At 32.3% G+C, this 17,696-nt stretch overlaps 2 protein-coding genes across 2 annotated transcripts in view; one reads left to right on the plus strand and one right to left on the minus strand.

Moving 5' to 3' along the window:
* LOC108692540 (cyclin-dependent kinase 10) overlaps positions 1–17,179 on the plus strand; it is an 18,478-nt gene extending 1,299 nt beyond the window's left edge. Inside the window, exons 4-6 of the mRNA XM_018200844.1 lie at positions 816–1,112; positions 1,205–1,338; positions 16,841–17,179. Coding sequence (XP_018056333.1) covers positions 816–1,112; positions 1,205–1,338; positions 16,841–16,876 — 467 coding nt within the window. The 3' untranslated portion in view covers positions 16,877–17,179. The remainder of the gene's footprint in view (positions 1–815; positions 1,113–1,204; positions 1,339–16,840) is intronic.
* A 47-nt stretch (positions 17,180–17,226) lies between these two features.
* The window catches only part of LOC108692541 (ejaculatory bulb-specific protein 3), a 2,356-nt gene continuing 1,886 nt past the window's right edge, over positions 17,227–17,696 (minus strand). The window contains exon 2 of the mRNA XM_018200845.1: positions 17,227–17,452. Within this exon, the coding sequence (XP_018056334.1) occupies positions 17,280–17,452 (173 nt within the window). The 3' untranslated portion in view covers positions 17,227–17,279. The remainder of the gene's footprint in view (positions 17,453–17,696) is intronic.

Raw genomic sequence — 17,696 nt, forward strand, 5'->3', positions numbered from 1 at the left:
ATATATATATATATACACACATACATACATACATACATACATACATACATACATACATACATACATACATACATACATACATACATATATATATATATACACACACACACACACACACACAAGAGTCATGCTATAAGGCACTTTTATCAAAATCTTGCGAGAGAGAAGAGTATATTATTGGCATTATCTCTCTTTATCTAACTTTCTTTAACTTCCAAAAAAAGAACTACTCACGCATGTTTATGACTACATCGACTAGATATTTGTTAAATATACAAAAAATATACAGTAAAAATTTAGAAAATAGATAGATGTGCAGCATCTGCACACAGCTGTTTTATAACAATTCTTCATCTAAGGCTCATTTCATATTTATGTTATTGAAATATAACACTTAAAATTTATGACACCTAAAATTAGTTATTCAAATATAAGCTGGAATTGACAAAACCTAGCGAGCCAATAAAAATTGGCTACTGTATGATGATGACTCTTATTATAGAGTCTCTAATTATAAAATCATTGAACTTTTTTTTAAATTAATTCTCTAATGTTTAATTTATAGAAAAAAAATATTAGCATTAAAAAACAGAAAAATTTCTTAATTTGAAAAAGTTAATAAATTAAAATTTAGAAGTAATCAAATAACTAAATTAAGTTAAAAATTAATGCATTTAAAATTAAATAAGTTAAAAGTTATTAACTTTTTAACTTTTAACGTTTTAATTAGTTTTAATACTCAACCCTGATAATTATGTTATATATAATTTATTTATTTAGAATATTCTTAAATATATTGCTTGTTTTATTCTCAGGAGAATTATTGGGCCATAGACCTTTATTACCTGGTAGATCAGAAATCGCACAATTAGAGTTAATTGTCGATTTGTTGGGTACACCCAGCGAAGCTATTTGGCCAGAATTTAATTCCTTACCAGCGCTACAGAATTTTACACTTAAACAGCAACCATATAATAATTTGAAACAAAGATTCCCCTGGTTGAGTGCTGCTGGTCTTAGATTATTGAATTTCTTATTTATGTACGATCCAAAAAAGAGAGCAACTGCTGAAGAATGTTTGCAGAGTAGCTACTTTAAAGAAGCTCCTTTACGTTAGTATTATTTAAACTTCTCTTAAATTGTTTTTTTACTGTAGTTAATAATTCAAATTATTTATTTAACAGATCGATTTGCTATGTTGTAGCTTGCGATCCAAAACTAATGCCTACCTTCCCACAACATAGAAACATGAAAAAGGCGGCTGCGCAGAAAGAAAATCGTGAGCAAGAACCTACTGTTACCGATCAAACCAATAATCTACCGGCAATTTCAGATTTGGTATGTTTTAGAGATTAATACATATAATGATTACAAGGGGAAAATCAGAAGCATGTTTTTGAAATGCATTTAAAATGCTTTTAAAAAAGTAATTTGTTGCAAAAATTTCTTGTGCTAACATCAAAATGAAAACCTTAAAAATTCTTAACTTCAGATATTTCTTAATTTTTAAAAAAATATAAAAATTTTGAAGTTATTGTATTAATTAATCACTTAACAAGATGTTCTCAGGGAAAAAAGAAAAAAGTTGAATATTACATATTTCAAGGTTAATCAACCCATAATTAATTTATCCTATGTATATAAATACAATTCGGATTAATGTATTTTCACTACTTCAACAATACAACGACAACAATACAAGTTTATATTAATCCGAATTATATTTATACTGGAATAAATATACTAGAATAAATATGTTGATTACTCCTGAAAGATTATAATACTTAATATTTTTCCACTTTTCCCTGAGATCAATTATCTTGTCAAGTGATTAATCGATTCGATAACATCAAAATTTTTGTTTATTTTTATAAAACTAAGATATCTGAATCCACACAGCACTCTATCCAAGGAATAGCCTAAAAATATAGAAACTATATGTTTCGTTATCTCTGTGTCTGTATTCATTCTTGGAATGTCAACGTTTCGTGAATGTTAGTTTACTTCATCAGGGCAATGAGCAGCCTGATGTCCTGGGAATGTTTGTAGGACACCCCTTGGAGATGTTGTGTGAGAAATTTGAAATTCTTAATTTTGTTAAGGGGATCTTAATGTCGTCCTGTTTTACCACGATTATATTTTAGGAAAAAAATCCGAATGGATTTCACGGATTGTAAAATTTTTTTTACAGAATTAAAGAACGCATAAAAAGAAATCCCGGGAAACACACAATTTTACGAGAAAATCGGAAAAAAATTAAAAAATTCACTTTTTCTGGCACGTACAACTGTCACCTGAGGTTAACATTTGCTTGATATAAAAGTTTTACAGCTTGTAGATGGAAAATAAGTGTGAGTTTGATTATTTGAACGAACAATACTAAGTTTGTGGAATTAATCAGTGAAATATTATTTTATTTTATTTTTGTTACATTCACACGAGAATAAAGAGATTTCTGTGCATCCGAACAGCTGGTGTTGGCTCTGATTGGCTTTTTTTATGTATTTCACTGATAGATTCTTTCGAGCCTCATTTCATACATTTGTGAAATTAAAATTCAAAACGTGGAAAAAAATATTTCTCTTAAAACAAAATTACGTGCTTTGTAAAGACTTACTTTTTTCCTCTTACAGATTCGAAAATTCTAGAAAAAGATTTTCCAATCTGTAAAAGAGTATTGGTATTGGATTAAAGAGTATTATGTTTATTGATTTCCCTTAGTCCGAATCTAATAGAGTTTTAAGCCTTAAGAAATTGACCAATTACACTCGAATGCGAGGAGAATAATTGACTATGATTCGACAATTTCTTACAGCTTAAAGCTTAAAAACTTATTAAGATTTTAGGGTTTATAAATATATAATATCACCTCGTTATTACATAATACTTCCATAAAAAATTGATCCTAATCAAGTACACTAACATTAAAAAATTAAAAAATTATAACAAACAAGCAAAAAAAATAGACAAAAAATACGAAATAAACAAAAGAAATACATCAGTTGAAATTCCAAATTACAAAAAAAAAACAGAACAGATAATAAGTGAGAATATTATCAATCAACACGATGCTGCAAACGCTTTGAAGCATTTTTTAACTGGTCAGTTTGTAAACTTTCTTTTAATTGGTCCATCAAATGCTTCAAAACATTTGTAGCGGAGACTTTGACCATAGCCATAGACTAATGCATATAAATAATGAAACTTAACAGTCCGACTGCGCTTATACTTGATTGTCCTAATTCTACCTCTTCTATCCCCCCCCCCGCACACACACACATACACACACACACACATACACACGCACGCACGCACGCACGCACGTACATCGCCATCGCCCTATCTACTTATCTTATTTTGTGAACTTTCGTACAAAAATTTTTATTTTTTTCTCATTCTTTCTTTCATTCCTTTTTTTCATTCTCCTTTTCATCTCCTTTTTGTTCTCTCGTTTTATCTTCTCCCCCTTGCTTTCTTTCCAATTCTCTCAACCACACTTCCCCCTCCTCATCTTCGCAGCATCCTTTCGACTACCAACCCTCCCACCAGCTTTCCCCATCCCTTCATTCCCAGTCTCTGCATCTCTCCCATACATGTTCTCATAACTTTATCTCGCACATCCTACTAAGTCAATTCTAAGCAGAATCGTAAGACTCTTCTTGTTCTCGTAAAACTCATAAGAATTTATAATCAGTATTCTCTAATTTTAAGCGTATGTATCGAAAGATGTAAGATTATTCGTAAATATTTACGATTTCTTGTAAATCTTATGGCTAGTAAAAAGTTGTTTGTAAAAATATAAAGATAAACATTTTAAAATTCTTATAAATGTTACGGGAATATGTTACGAATCTTACAGTTTTGTTAAGAATTTAGGCATATATTTTCTTTCCTCTTCTCCTTGTATTTCCCTTTATTCTCGTTTCTTAGTCTAAATCGGACTATTCTTTTCCATCTATTCTCTCCTTATTCTTTTTTCTTCAGATATGTTGGGATATCCTCTCCTTTTATCCTTCCTCCATACCATCTTATATTTAGACTCTCTATCTTTTCTCATCTTTCTTCCTTTTGCATTTCTCCGTTACTTTTTTCGAATTCCTCAAATAGTTCATTCCCCCTTTCTCACATTCTCTCTGTCTTATCTCTTCTCTTTTCTCTTTCTCTCTCTCTTAGATACCTTCCCCACTTCTTTCTTTCTCTCCAACATTCTCATGTTAAACTACCCCCCTCCCCCTTCTTCCAATCTTTTCAAATTTCCATTGCCCACCTCATCGCATTCCTTCTTAATTTATCTCTTTTCCTCCCTTACCAAGTATCCCGATGTTTTCTTTTCCAACCCTATGATTCATCTTAAAAACCTTGTAACTTTTCCACTCTCTCCCTTTCCTCCCATCCTCCATATTTCCGCTCCATATCCTACTATTTATCAAATCAATTTGTTAAAAAGCCATATTCTCCTTTCTCATTCCTTCCCAAACTTTTTCTTCCCGATTCCTTATACCTGTTCCATTTCCGCCGCTACCTTTTTTATTTTTTCTTTTATATATGCCTCTTGTCCTTTATTCGTTTATAATGTGTATCCCAAATATTTAAATTCCCTCACTTCCTCAATTTTTTCCCTTCACTCATTCACTTTCTTCTCCTCCCTTTCTGAATCTCATAATTTTTGTCTTCTACATTTAATTTCAATCCTTTCTTCCTAAATATTCTTCTGACTACCCTATCATACTTCTCATTTCTCCTTCATTTTCCGCTAGCATCACCATATCGTCTAATAATATGTATACGAGGGCAAATCAATAAGTTTTTAGAAAAACATATTTTGTTTAAAACACATTTTTTTAAAACACATTTTTTTTGATCGATTTATTTTTATTTCTCAACATAGTTTCCTTTCAGCTCGATACACTTGATCCAACGATTCTCTAACTTTTTCAAATCGTCCGAATAATATAATTTGTCCAACCCTTCAAAATAAGCCTCTGTTTCAGCAATGAGCTGCTCTCTGATGGCGAATCATTTCTTCAAGTTTGGAAACAGGAAATAGTCGCAGGCTAAATCTGACGAATATGCTGGGGAAGCAATTCGTAGCGGAATTTGTTGAATTTGGCCATCGGTGCCGGGCACGTGAACCCGTGCATTGTCTTGATGAAAGAATACTTCTTTGCCAAATGGGGATGTTTTTTCTTTAAAATGTTGTTGAAATGGTTCAAGATTGCGTAGTAATCGCCATTGATCGTTTGCTTCGACGGAAGATAATCGATATGAATTATACCGCGTGCATCCAAAAAAACTGTGACCATCACCTTTCCAGTCGACTTTACGGTCTTCGCTTTCTTCGGAGCTATTCGGAGCCGGTGAAATTCCATTGTTTTGATTATTCCTTTGTCTCGGGTGAAGTAATAGATCCATGTTTCGTCCACACTAATGAATCGACGCAGAATTTCTTTATCTGGATTACGTTGAAACATCTCCAAACATTGTTTTAAAATCGTTACACGGTCGCGCTTATGGTCCACAGTGAGCAAACGCGGCACTCATCTTGCCGATAGCTTTTTCATACCCAATTGTTCGTGCAAAATTGAAATCACTGTGATATGCCTGTAGTCTCAACAAGCTCGCGCACTTTCACTCGTCGATCAATCAAAACAATATCGTGGATCTTTATCGATGATTTCTGGTGTAGCAGCCTCAATTGGACATCCAAATGAACATGCATCACATGTGGATGTACTACGTTTAAATTCATTCATCCAATTGTATACAGTTGCAAACGCTGGTGCAGATGTGCTATGAACATTATCCAACTCAGCTTTGATTTCTTTCGTTAAACCTTTCATATGTAGATGTTTGATCACTGCACGAAATCGTTTTTTTCTATTTTGCAAAAAATATAAAGATTGTTCGCTTTAATCGTCTATATAAATGAAACCACGCGATGAATTCCGCTCAAAATTTGACAGTAATCAGAGATGCTACTTGTCAAAAAGTAATGTGACATGACACTGCGAGTGCCCTCTGACAGATTTTCTAAGAACTTATTGACTTGCCTTCTTATCATCTTTATTTCTCTCCATTTCACTTTCTTCATTTTACTCTTCTCTTCTAGATCCGCTAATAAATTGAATAGCAGAGGGCTGATCGAACCCCTGTCTTACTCCTCTTGCCTCCAAAAGTCTTCTTCCCTATCTTTTCCTAACCTTATCCTGCTCTTAGTTTCTCCTACCATTTCCCCCACTCTTCCTATCAATTTTTCTCTTAATCCTTTCTCTCTCATCGAGTCTAATAGTACTTCCCTATTCACCATGTCAAAAGCCACTTTGAGATCCACTAACATTACTACCATCCCTCCCTCTTTTTTTGTCTATTACACAATCTGTCTATTACAAAATTTAGCACGTATGTTGTCCATCGTCCCTTTTCCTTTCCTGAATCCGGTCTGATTATTCCGAAATTTTTTTTCTTCCATTTCCTCTCTTATCCTTTTTATTAGAATTGCTGCATCTTGTAGAAGGTGGGCTCAATATCATCCCTCTATACTCCTGCATTATTTTCCCTTTTCTCTTCTTTATAATTGATATTATAATCCTCTCATTCCGGCCATCTCTCTCTTTTCCATATCTTATTACAAAATTCCCAAGTCACTCAATTCTCTAACTCCTCTCCCCCATATTTCCATACCTCATTCAGTATTCCATCTCCTGCCATCGTCTTCTCATTTTTCAGTCTCCTCAAACCTTTTCCATTTCTCTTCCTATCTTCATCTCTTTTCTCTTTTCTCTCCTCTAACTATTCTTATTTCGATCCCTCCTAATAAACTCATAAAATACTTTTCTCATTCCATTATCTCTATGTCTCTATATATTTATTCACCTCTTTCTATTTTCTCTTCTTTTTGGTTACTACTTTCTATGCTTGATTCTCTATCTTCACTCCACTATTTTTAATAGTCATCTTTCATTTTCTTCTTTTTTTTTTCCTTTTATAAAATCTTTTTTTTCTCCTATACTTTTCCTTCTCCCCTACTCCCCTTCTTCATGCTTTTAGTTCCCTTCTCATCTCCTTACATCTACAAGGTCCCTCTCCATTACTTCTAATGCCTCCCTTATTTTTCTTTCCATCCATTCTAATTCCTTCTGAATTCCAGTCCCTCCATCTCACTCTCTTTAACTTATTTTTATGTATAATAAATGTTTCTCTTTCCACTAATTCTCTTCCTATATTCCTCTTCCCCCTTTTCTACTTTTTTTCCTCTTTCCTTTCTTTCTTCTTATTCCTCTCCTTGGCATTTATAGTCAGATCTTATATTCAAGACCGTCTTAAGAAGTCATGAACCAATTAGAGGGTTGCATTAGCGTCTTAAGATATTTAAGACGGTCTTGAAATAAGAATCGGCTATGAATATTGAATACTGGCTTATGGCCGGGAACAATTCTCTTGCATCTACGCATTCTCTTAGTCATGCCTTGTTATGCCTTGTCGTGTAGACGAGCCTTTATGACATCCAGAGATATAGAAGCGGTGCACACAGTTCAATTGCATACATCACTCACATCGGTCGATTCCTAGTAATTTTAAACTGTTTTATCAATGAGATTATATAATATTTTAAATTAGCCATGTGAATAACTGATATATATCCGCTTGCGATCTTAATCAGAAAAATGATGTTGATGTAATGTTGATTTCACGTCGAATAAATTGATAATTAAATTTATTTAAAAAAACCGACTTATTCCGAATAACGATGTAATATAACTTTTATATCTGTTTGAAATAGTGTAAATATATAATAAGTACACACGCATGCACACACACACACACACACACACACACACACACACACACACACACACACACACACACACACACGTACGCACGCACGCACGCACGCACTTGACTGCATGTATATATATTTGCTAATTATTATTTAATTAAAAAGAAGTCGATTCAATAGTAATTCGACGTATAAAATCAATTAACCAACTATCAATTTCTTCGACATCCAAGAAGTCATGAACATTATATCAACGTCTGCTTTCTAACTATTTTTATTTAAATAATTATGTGGCTGTCTTCCAAAATTCACTTAATACTAAAATCTATAATGCACGTAATATAAACTATATATTTTCAGTGTTGGCGTTAAATTTTGAAATATAACCATAATTGTCTGAATTATATTAATTAAGTTAAATTTATCACAATTTTGAGGTATTTAAATAACAATTAGAAAACTTTAGACATAAATTATAATAGAAAAATTTTGTATGTAATATTTAAAAATTTAAGATCACAGACATAAAAATATTTCAAAGATTTTTTTTATTCAGAAAAATATTTAGAACACATGTTTTCTTAAAATATGTCCTGTAAAAGTTTCTAAAATACGTTTTTAGACATTTTTAAGCTTAAAAGATACAAATTATGATGTTAATCATAATCATAATTTTTATAAATTATATATTTGCAAAGAGTACATTACTATATTCTAATAGAAATAAAATTTTCGACTGATTAAAAAGGAGTTAAAATACTTATCAATGAGTTTCCATGTTATAACATAAGTCGACACAAGTGTCGTTCTATCCTTGTTGACATTCAGAAGAAAGTGACAAAGAATGACATTTGTGTCAACTTGTGTCATCAAATGGAAAGCACTCAATGGCTGCGTTCAACAGTTGAGTAAGCGCTCGCTGCTATTGATGTATTCCAAATCTAAAATGCCGATTGGATGATTTAAAAGAATACACCAATAACAACGAGAGCTCATTTAACTATTGAGTTCGCTGAACATAGCCAATGTAAATCATAGACGACATAGGCATCTAATAGTCGTCTTTTCGATCTGTCATTTCTCACTGGGTGTTCTCTTCTACTTTTCTCTTTTACTTACGATCTCCTCCTTGACTCCCTTATCTTCCAATACATAGTCGATGACTGAATCCCCCCTTCCTGTGTATGTTCACTCTCTGTCCTCATCTCCCTCCACTCTTCCATTCAAAATTGCTCACCCTCTTTCACTTATAAACTCTATCAATTTTCTTCTTTCGTTTACCTTTTTACCTTCGAATTTCTTTCTGCCTTCAATTCCTCTACTTCTATCCATTCTACCCCACGTTTCTATTCTCGTATTAAAATCCCTTCCTGTTAATGTCCTTATCCCTCCCTCTTTTTTTCCATCCATTCTTTCGTTTCAAAACTTCTAACTTCTCCTCCGTATTTCCATTTATGTATATCCCCACTACCCAACTATTTTTTCCACATCTTATCCTCCCCATAATCTCTTAAGAGGAAAAAGTAATTGTTATACAAAAAATTATGATTAGTCGGTAATACAGATGGCTTTAAACATCTACAGTATCAGTAGAAGTGTAGACACGTCGGGAGTAGAGAACCTCACAGAGAGAAGACTTAAAGCTGCAATAGGCACAGGGAATAACGAGCTGTCCAATCAGAGGATATAATATCGAACTTACACATCAGAGCTCTGATTGGATGGCTCGTTATTTCTTGTTGCCTGTGCCTAATGTGTTTAAGCCTAGAGAGTAACAAATATATATTAATATATAGGATTCTACTCTCGACTAGAGAGCCTCACAGGGAGAGAGTGGCAAATGCATCACGTGATCCATCTCCTCTGATTGGACATGGGCATCAAAACTTCATAGAAAGAGAATTGGAGAAAATTGATCGTGTGACTCCTAATTGAATGGGCATTCACGTGATGCAATTTGCTCTCTCCCTGTGAGGCTCTCTAATCGGGAGCAGAATCCTATATATGAGAGAAGCAACATCGACGTCACGATTTCTGATTGGTGATCATTCAATATCTCTACCTAATTAAAGCAGCCATATTGGCCGCAGTAGAGAGGTATTATATGTTTCCTTTCTACAGCTGTTTACAGCTAGGGATGAATGTTTCTTCTCTCATATATATAGGACTCTAATTGGGAATAAGCTGGTTTTTCGGCCCAGCCATAAATGGAAATTGATCGATCAATGTCAAATGGATGCTGATTCAACATCGATTAACTGGATTTGACAACAAGCAACGTTGAATTCGATTTAACAGCATCGATTTAACATTGATTGATGAACCATTTCCGACTAGGCCAGAAAACCAGCTTACTCCTTACGTATCTACAATCTCTACTGTTATTCATTGTAACAACGCTTTAGGATCTTCTTAAAGTGTTGCATATTTACTACGTTTATTTTAAAATTAAATTCGGAATAAAATTTCAAGTAAATTTGGAATCTGTGAAGATTAGTATACTTAATGCCCCTGAGTACTCAGCTCAGCCAAATTGAATCGACGTCATAAATGACACGTAAAACATTTATAAAAATGGGCCGTGACTATTATTAATCGTCATTATCCTCTCTGATAGTTAGTATATAATCGTAAAAAGCTTTTAAAAGCATAAAGTTCTTTTACTAGTTCACTAGTTTTTACTCAATACGTATACGTAGCCTATTTTCACTTCACGAACATTTTTCGACTATTTACTGATTATCAGATGGGATAAAAATAGTGTTAGCCCATTTTTACAAGTATCAGGACCACAGATCTAGAAAACTGGGAAAATCGGGAAAAGTCAGGACAATTAAAATTGGTCATGGAAAACCGGGAAAGTCAGGGGAAAATATAAAAGAGACTGAATTTTGAACTTTGCTCACAATTCTTTTAAACTGCTCCTATTCCAAATAATTTTTATAATTTATTAAATATTATTATGACTATATCTAATATTTATAGTCAAATACGTTAAAAGCTCATGTACTTTAAACGATTTTTAAAAAATAATTATTTATATTTTATTTAGTAATTTATTTAATCTTTTTTTGTCATAACTGCATTCTTTTTTCTAATACTAATTTATTTTTTGTTGTTGGCTTGAAAAGCTTCTTTTGCGTTTTTTAATAATACAAACTAACTTCCTTATAATCCTTGATATTCTAAATGTTAAAATTTTTTATAAATTTTATAATGTTAAAATTTTTGTGTATTTTATATTAGTCATGGAAATTTTCCATTTTTATCCATATTTATGGAAAATTTGAAAAAGTTAAGGAATTTTAAAATTCATTTTCTATAAGTGTTTTACAGCATTCTCATTATTCTGTTTTATCCAAATTGTTTTTATTTATATGTTACAAATGACATGCAAGAAAAATTAATATGTCATTTCTCACTTATGACGTTATGATTCCACATGGCTAAAGCTTCTTTCAGAAGCCTTAAGTATGAAAATAGAAATGTACGTATATATCATTGAACACTGAAATATAATACTTTTAATTGCTAAAAAGGCTTTGCGTTAATTTACATAGTCCTCAAAAAGTCCGGAAATGGTTGAATATTTCGAAAACGAAATATTTTTGAGAAAAATGTTTCAGACAAAAATTGTAGCGTTTAAATTTAAATATTTACTGATCTGATCAGTTTGACTTGATCACCAAAATCAGATCAAGATCACGTTGATTTTTTTAAATGGAACACTACCCTATTTTTTTTATTTCAGAATGTATAATAGCCATTGTCAAGAGTTTTTCAAAATAAGTTATTAAGTACTTTTCGAGTTGTAAGACTTGAAAGTTACAATGCCGTCAGCATTAGCATACGCAAGGAATGCGATCGCTCTCTTGAATGTTGCATATCCTGCATAACATTAGACATCCTCTGAGAATCTATGAAAAACCAGATCTAAAAAATGATGCTAACACGCTGTTCCCTTCTTGCTTTTCAACAAGAGACGGTGTGATGACACGGTATGACACGGTGTATCATTACATTCTTGTCGTTCGCCAATGTTAAGAGTGAGATGATTATTGTGTTGTACTTGTCGTTAAGGTGTGTTCTGATTAAAAAAGAGATATATATAGTTTTATGCGCGGCGCAACATTAGACAAAGATAAAGATGATCATCCCGTGTTCTTTCCTTTTCTACTGTCTAATTTTCTACTGTCTATATTTTCACTTACGTAGGCAAGGCACAGAGACCCCTATGTCTTGCCTATTCTATATATATAATATATAAAACCTCTTTGATTCTGATTCCCGTCAGAATACTCCTCAGGTGTCGTGTCATTCTTGTTTAATGTTTCTTAAACAACAAGGATAATTGACAGGAAGCATCCAGATGGGAATTCGAACATGCCCCTGAAAAAAGTTCCAATCTCTGCACATACACATACCAGAGAGAAACCTGAGAGAGAGGATTTTATTCCTGTAACCACAAAATACCTTGTGCACTATACAATCCTCTGAAGAAGTGGATGTTAATTACACAACATTATCCACTTTTTTGTGATGTTCTTGATAGAAATAAATCGCTGAAATCATTAAAATCTCCATTAATTTAATAGATTTTAATTATTTTGGCAATTTATTTCTATCAATAGCATCACAAAAAAGTGGATATTATTGAGTTCCTCCTCAATATTTTTCGCAAGTCGATGCCTATGATATTTGATAAGATTAAGGTCATAAAGATTGTTTCTCTTATTTTTATTTTTACACTGAAAATTCATTTTTATATAAAAATAAAATAAAAGAAACAATTCTCAATGACTTTGTTAACAAATGTTATTCAAAGTATGATTCTGAACAACATTCAAGAGGTTTTCTTCTTCATTGATTATTTGGCCTTTGCTCCGTAACCGAAGCTACTATAATCATGATGGAATCATATATGTAATACTCCTATATTGCTAACGCAGCCACTTTTTGAGAGGGGGGAGGGGGAATGCGAAGACAGAGAGATAGAGAATAATTACACTTCTCATTTCCATACATGTGGATAAGATTAGTTAGGAATACGCGCGTATTGAAGATTTCAAAATACACTATCTAAGTGAGAGGTAGATATCATTTGCACCGTGATATTTTCGCCAGCTTTTAAGTGGCGTTAAGAATATAGGAATAATATATGGGTGGAATTAGATGTTTTATTGCGTATAATATGACGGCATAACCGTCAAACCGTAACAATAAAAAAAAATCATCCTTGAATGAATGTTAGCGCAACTTTAATTTTTCTAAGATGTGAAATATGTCAAATACATGTTTTAATACGATATGCCAAACATATAAAAACTCAAAAAAATAAAATCGAATATTACACTCATGTAGCTGCATTTAGGGGAATGTGGGGATGCCATTATTTTGCTATTGCGTATCTTCGGGAATACAACATCTTGTCTAATTCCATCAGTAATGACAAGTATAGAAATAACAGAGTCGAAATAAAGGAATATCTGAGTTCTGAGAATCGAAAGTTTCAGTCATCAAAGATGCAATGCCCGTGAAAATGGCGCAGCTCGCCGAACACAGGCGCCTGTGTGTACGGAATCGTCAAATTGCTCAAACGCGCATTAGAACCATGGGGGATGATGTGCTCAGTTTGCAAGCGTCTCTCTCTCTCTCTCTCTCTCTCTCTCTCTAAATCTCCGCCGTTTCTGTCTATGAATGTCGCGTGAGATTCAAAGGCTGCCAATTATAAAACGCAAAACGATATTCATAGATCTTATATTCAAGACCGTCTTAAATACGGTCTTATGAAGTCACAAACCAATCAGAAGGCTGCATTAGCAATTTAAGACATTACTTAAGACGGTCTTGAAATAAGACTCGACTATGAATACCGGCCGTAGTCTGTTTTTATTTTAAAACTGTCTTAAATAATGTCTTAAGATGCTAATACAGTCCTCGGATTAACTTGTGACATCTTTAAACTTACTTAAGACAATCTTAAATATAAGAATGGACTGTGAATGCCGGCCTGTTTCGCGTCGTGAAATTGGTACTGATTTTTTCCTTGTTTAACATATTTTATGTTTCTCTTTATATAAAGTATCTCGAAAGTTTTTGTCGCTTTTATGTATTATAGATAGAGCGAACTAAACTGAGTCGAAAAGTCCTTTACTATTTTGCAATTTTTGCAATAGTTAACAAGATATTAATTACTAAAAATTGCTAAATATTGATCTTGAATAATTTTTTATTCAAATACTATTAATTTTATAGAAAAGCTTTAAGATTGCCTTAAGAAGATTCTCCATTTTAAAAAAGGAAGGGCTATACAATAATATAACAGTTAAGTGAACGCTAAATAATTATTATCTGTGTGATTGGAGGTACATCTTACACATTTCGAAACGCAATCTAACTTGCCGCTAAATTCGCTTGCATACACACATGCTCATGCCGTCTAACTATGGAGAATAGAGGATAGGAGGCCGAAACTAGGCTTTGAAAAATGTGGTTTTTGAATTGGTATTGGTGGTGCTCAATAGGTGGCGTTCGAATCGCAAAATTCCTCTCATATATGTTACGCACACACAATCGAACACACATAAGAATAGAAATGTTATTCTTTGACATCATGCTCTGACAGTGACAGGAAGACATAAATTGTCACTAAATGGAGCATTCTTCATGTAAAATTGGTATGACTACTATGTAAACTGCAAGAACTGTGTGGTGAAACGAAAGAGACATCTCGATCGAACTACCTTGATCAAAAAAGTTCCCGGAATTCATTCAGAAAATTCAAAATACAGTTTTATTCATCAAAAGTGATATTGTCCGCTTCAAAGTACTCCCCATCGACTGCAACGCACTTATACCAGCGCTTGATCCAGCTCTCGAAATATTTCTCTATTGTCGGTATAGCCATCAGAGCCGTCTTCGATTTTCCATTACCTCCTTTCGACTGTTAAAACGCGTTCCCCGTAATGGTTTTTTGACTCGATCGAATAGAAAAAAATCAGTTTCCCAACATTTCCAAGATTTTCACACCATTGAATCCATTTTTAACGCAAAATTTAATACAAACTCGTTATTGCAAACTCCATTTTTAAAACTGTAAAAAATCGAAAATACATGCAGAGGTAGTGTACTCAAGACGGCGTAACTTTTACAAATGTCAAGCTATGGTGATAAAATTTGGTGGGAATGTCAATGATAGATGTGGCAACCAAAAAAACAATTCAAATCAGCTGACTCAGAGCATCATCTGGTGATAATTCCGGGAACTTTTTGATCAAGATAGTTTAGATAACCACTTTTAATCACGCTTTTTGATGGCCTCGTCCATATAAGTTCGACTTAATATTCTCTATACTCCATGCATCTAACCAAATCCAGATTGGAGTATAAATTTTACTTTAAATCCATGATAAATCTAGAAGAATGTATCAACATTACTTATTCAATTATTATGTCCACTGAACGAGTCAGTGAAATTTAAATTCTCCTTTATAAAAATGCTAAAACCGCGTCTGGTAATTTGAATAACGCGCGCTTTTATTATGGTGTGATGTTATCACGTTTTCAGTTTTAATGTCATAATTAAAGAGAAATGAATAATTCATGAACATTTCAGTCTCACATAAAAATGATACGATAAAATTTCAATTTTTTTATTCTGAAACATTCTTTAAATTTTATTCCTTCATATGAATATAGTTTTTAAATTTTCTTATATTTTGTTTTCAAATAAATTACTTAAAATCCTCTTTGTCATAAGGATTGTAAGATTTTAGAAAATTATTATATTTAAAGGAAACTATACGGTAAAAAAATTTGAAAAAATTCAGGATTGCTTCTATTTTTATAATAAATTTATTCTCAAAATTTGATCGAGTTCCTATATTATATCAAATAACTGGAAAACTTCCTTAAGTACAGTCTTAAGATATCATAAGTTTATTCGAGAACTGTATTAGCACTTAAGACATTATTTAAGACAGTTTTAAAATAAAAACAGACTACGAATATCGCCTTATGTTTCGCGTTTCACAGTTTGTAGCCTTTAAATCTTATTCAAAGATATTCAAAGATGGAGATTTATAGAGAGACGTTTGTAAACTGAGCACACCATGTTATCCCTTCCATCATTAGAACGGACGATCGAGTCGTCCCTATTCTTGAATAAGAATACGAAATGTCACAAATTATAGCGCATACAAAAATTCCATATACAATCGACCAATCATAGTCGAGAAATTGTTGTCACACACACATTTTTGTGTGTGAAAATTATTCGCATGTGCTCAAGAAGAATCAAGCTATGCAAGCAACGAACAAAGCTATGTCAAACAAGACACGGTCAAACCAGTCGAAATATCAAAAAATTTCTTTTAAATTACGAAAGACCTCTGAAATGCTATCCGCCGCGGCTGATATAATAGAGAACAATATTCAAATTTTAGTCGTCGGTCGGATACCTTGGGTAATACTAATAATGTCGGTAACTTTCAAGCCTTATAATTCGAAAATTTATATTTAATAAAAATGAAATTATTGGAGCGTTTTACAAAGCTTTTGATATCAGCTATTACTATTCTGGAATAAGAAATAGGATGTTCCAATAAAAAAAAAAAATCAACGTGAGCTTGTCCTGATCTTGGCGACACCAAACTCATCAGATCAATAAATAAATTTTAAACCCTACAATTTTTGTCTGAAATATTTTTGTCAAAAATGCTTCGTTTTCGAAATATTTAACCGTTTCCGGACTTTTTGAGGACCTGTATGTATCGAGGTGTATTGATAGATTCCTTTTTTATTCTTTACAAAATATTTTTTAATAAATAACCATTTAAATGCAAAAAAATTGTTTTTTAAATGACAAGGCAATATTACTTCTAACGGATTAACATGAGTACAAAGAACTATTTTTTGCAACAAATTGCGTCAAAACTATTTTTTTTATTTTTAGTCCTTTTATTAGATTTATTTTGTGCGTGCGTGCGTGCGTGTATGTGTATATATATACGTACATATTATATATATATGTGTGCAAATTTTATGTATATTTATGTGTTTCAGCTTGGATCATTGGTTAAGAAGAGACGTGTTGAATGAAAAAATTTGCTACTTAAAGAGATTATGCTTGATCATCTCTACATGTCTTATCCTAATTGCATTTTATAATTGATAACTACGTATATACTTATTGCCAAATACACTATACATTTATGTAATGATAACATCTTTATTTAGAATGGTGACATGGTCAGTGAATGATGAATTGCATAACGTAACATCTTTGCGAAATGTGCTGAGCGAGTAAAATGAAACCTTTAATAAACTTTTTGTATATTGACTGAATTTCATTTGATTGTGTCATCATGTATTTCTTAATAAATATCAATTCTCAATGATAAATATTTCACAATATAGTTGTATATTTGGACAAATTATATCTTACATTAATTTTTGTATTCTCATATAAAAATAACAATTACATTAAAATATTTTTAAGAATTTACGACTTCTCGTAGCGTTTTTTGTACTCGCCATGCGGATCATATTTAGCAACGAGACGATCCCAATCTCTGGATCGTTTTGCTTTAAGATGATTTATCACCTTCTCCGCCATAACTTTCTGTTTATCGTTGCATTTACTGCAATTGCTCGACAAAGCATCCGGCAGAGTTTCTATAAATAAAAAAGTACATTTTATTATTTTGGTATTAAATACTAGCTAAAACTTAAATTAGTTCCAAACACACGGCACAATATATTTAATGAATGTTATTGTAGTATTAATTATACTTTTATAAGAGCATAATCGAACAGTCTTGCAAATTCTTGCAGAAATCTGTTAAATTAATAAAGAAAAAATTTGTAAAATTAGTAAAGAATTGGGAAAAAAATTACAATTATATATTTTATATATATA

The sequence above is a fragment of the Atta colombica genome, unplaced genomic scaffold, assembly GCF_001594045.1.
Source record: "Atta colombica isolate Treedump-2 unplaced genomic scaffold, Acol1.0 scaffold76, whole genome shotgun sequence".
NCBI classification, from domain to species: Eukaryota; Metazoa; Arthropoda; class Insecta; order Hymenoptera; family Formicidae; genus Atta; species Atta colombica.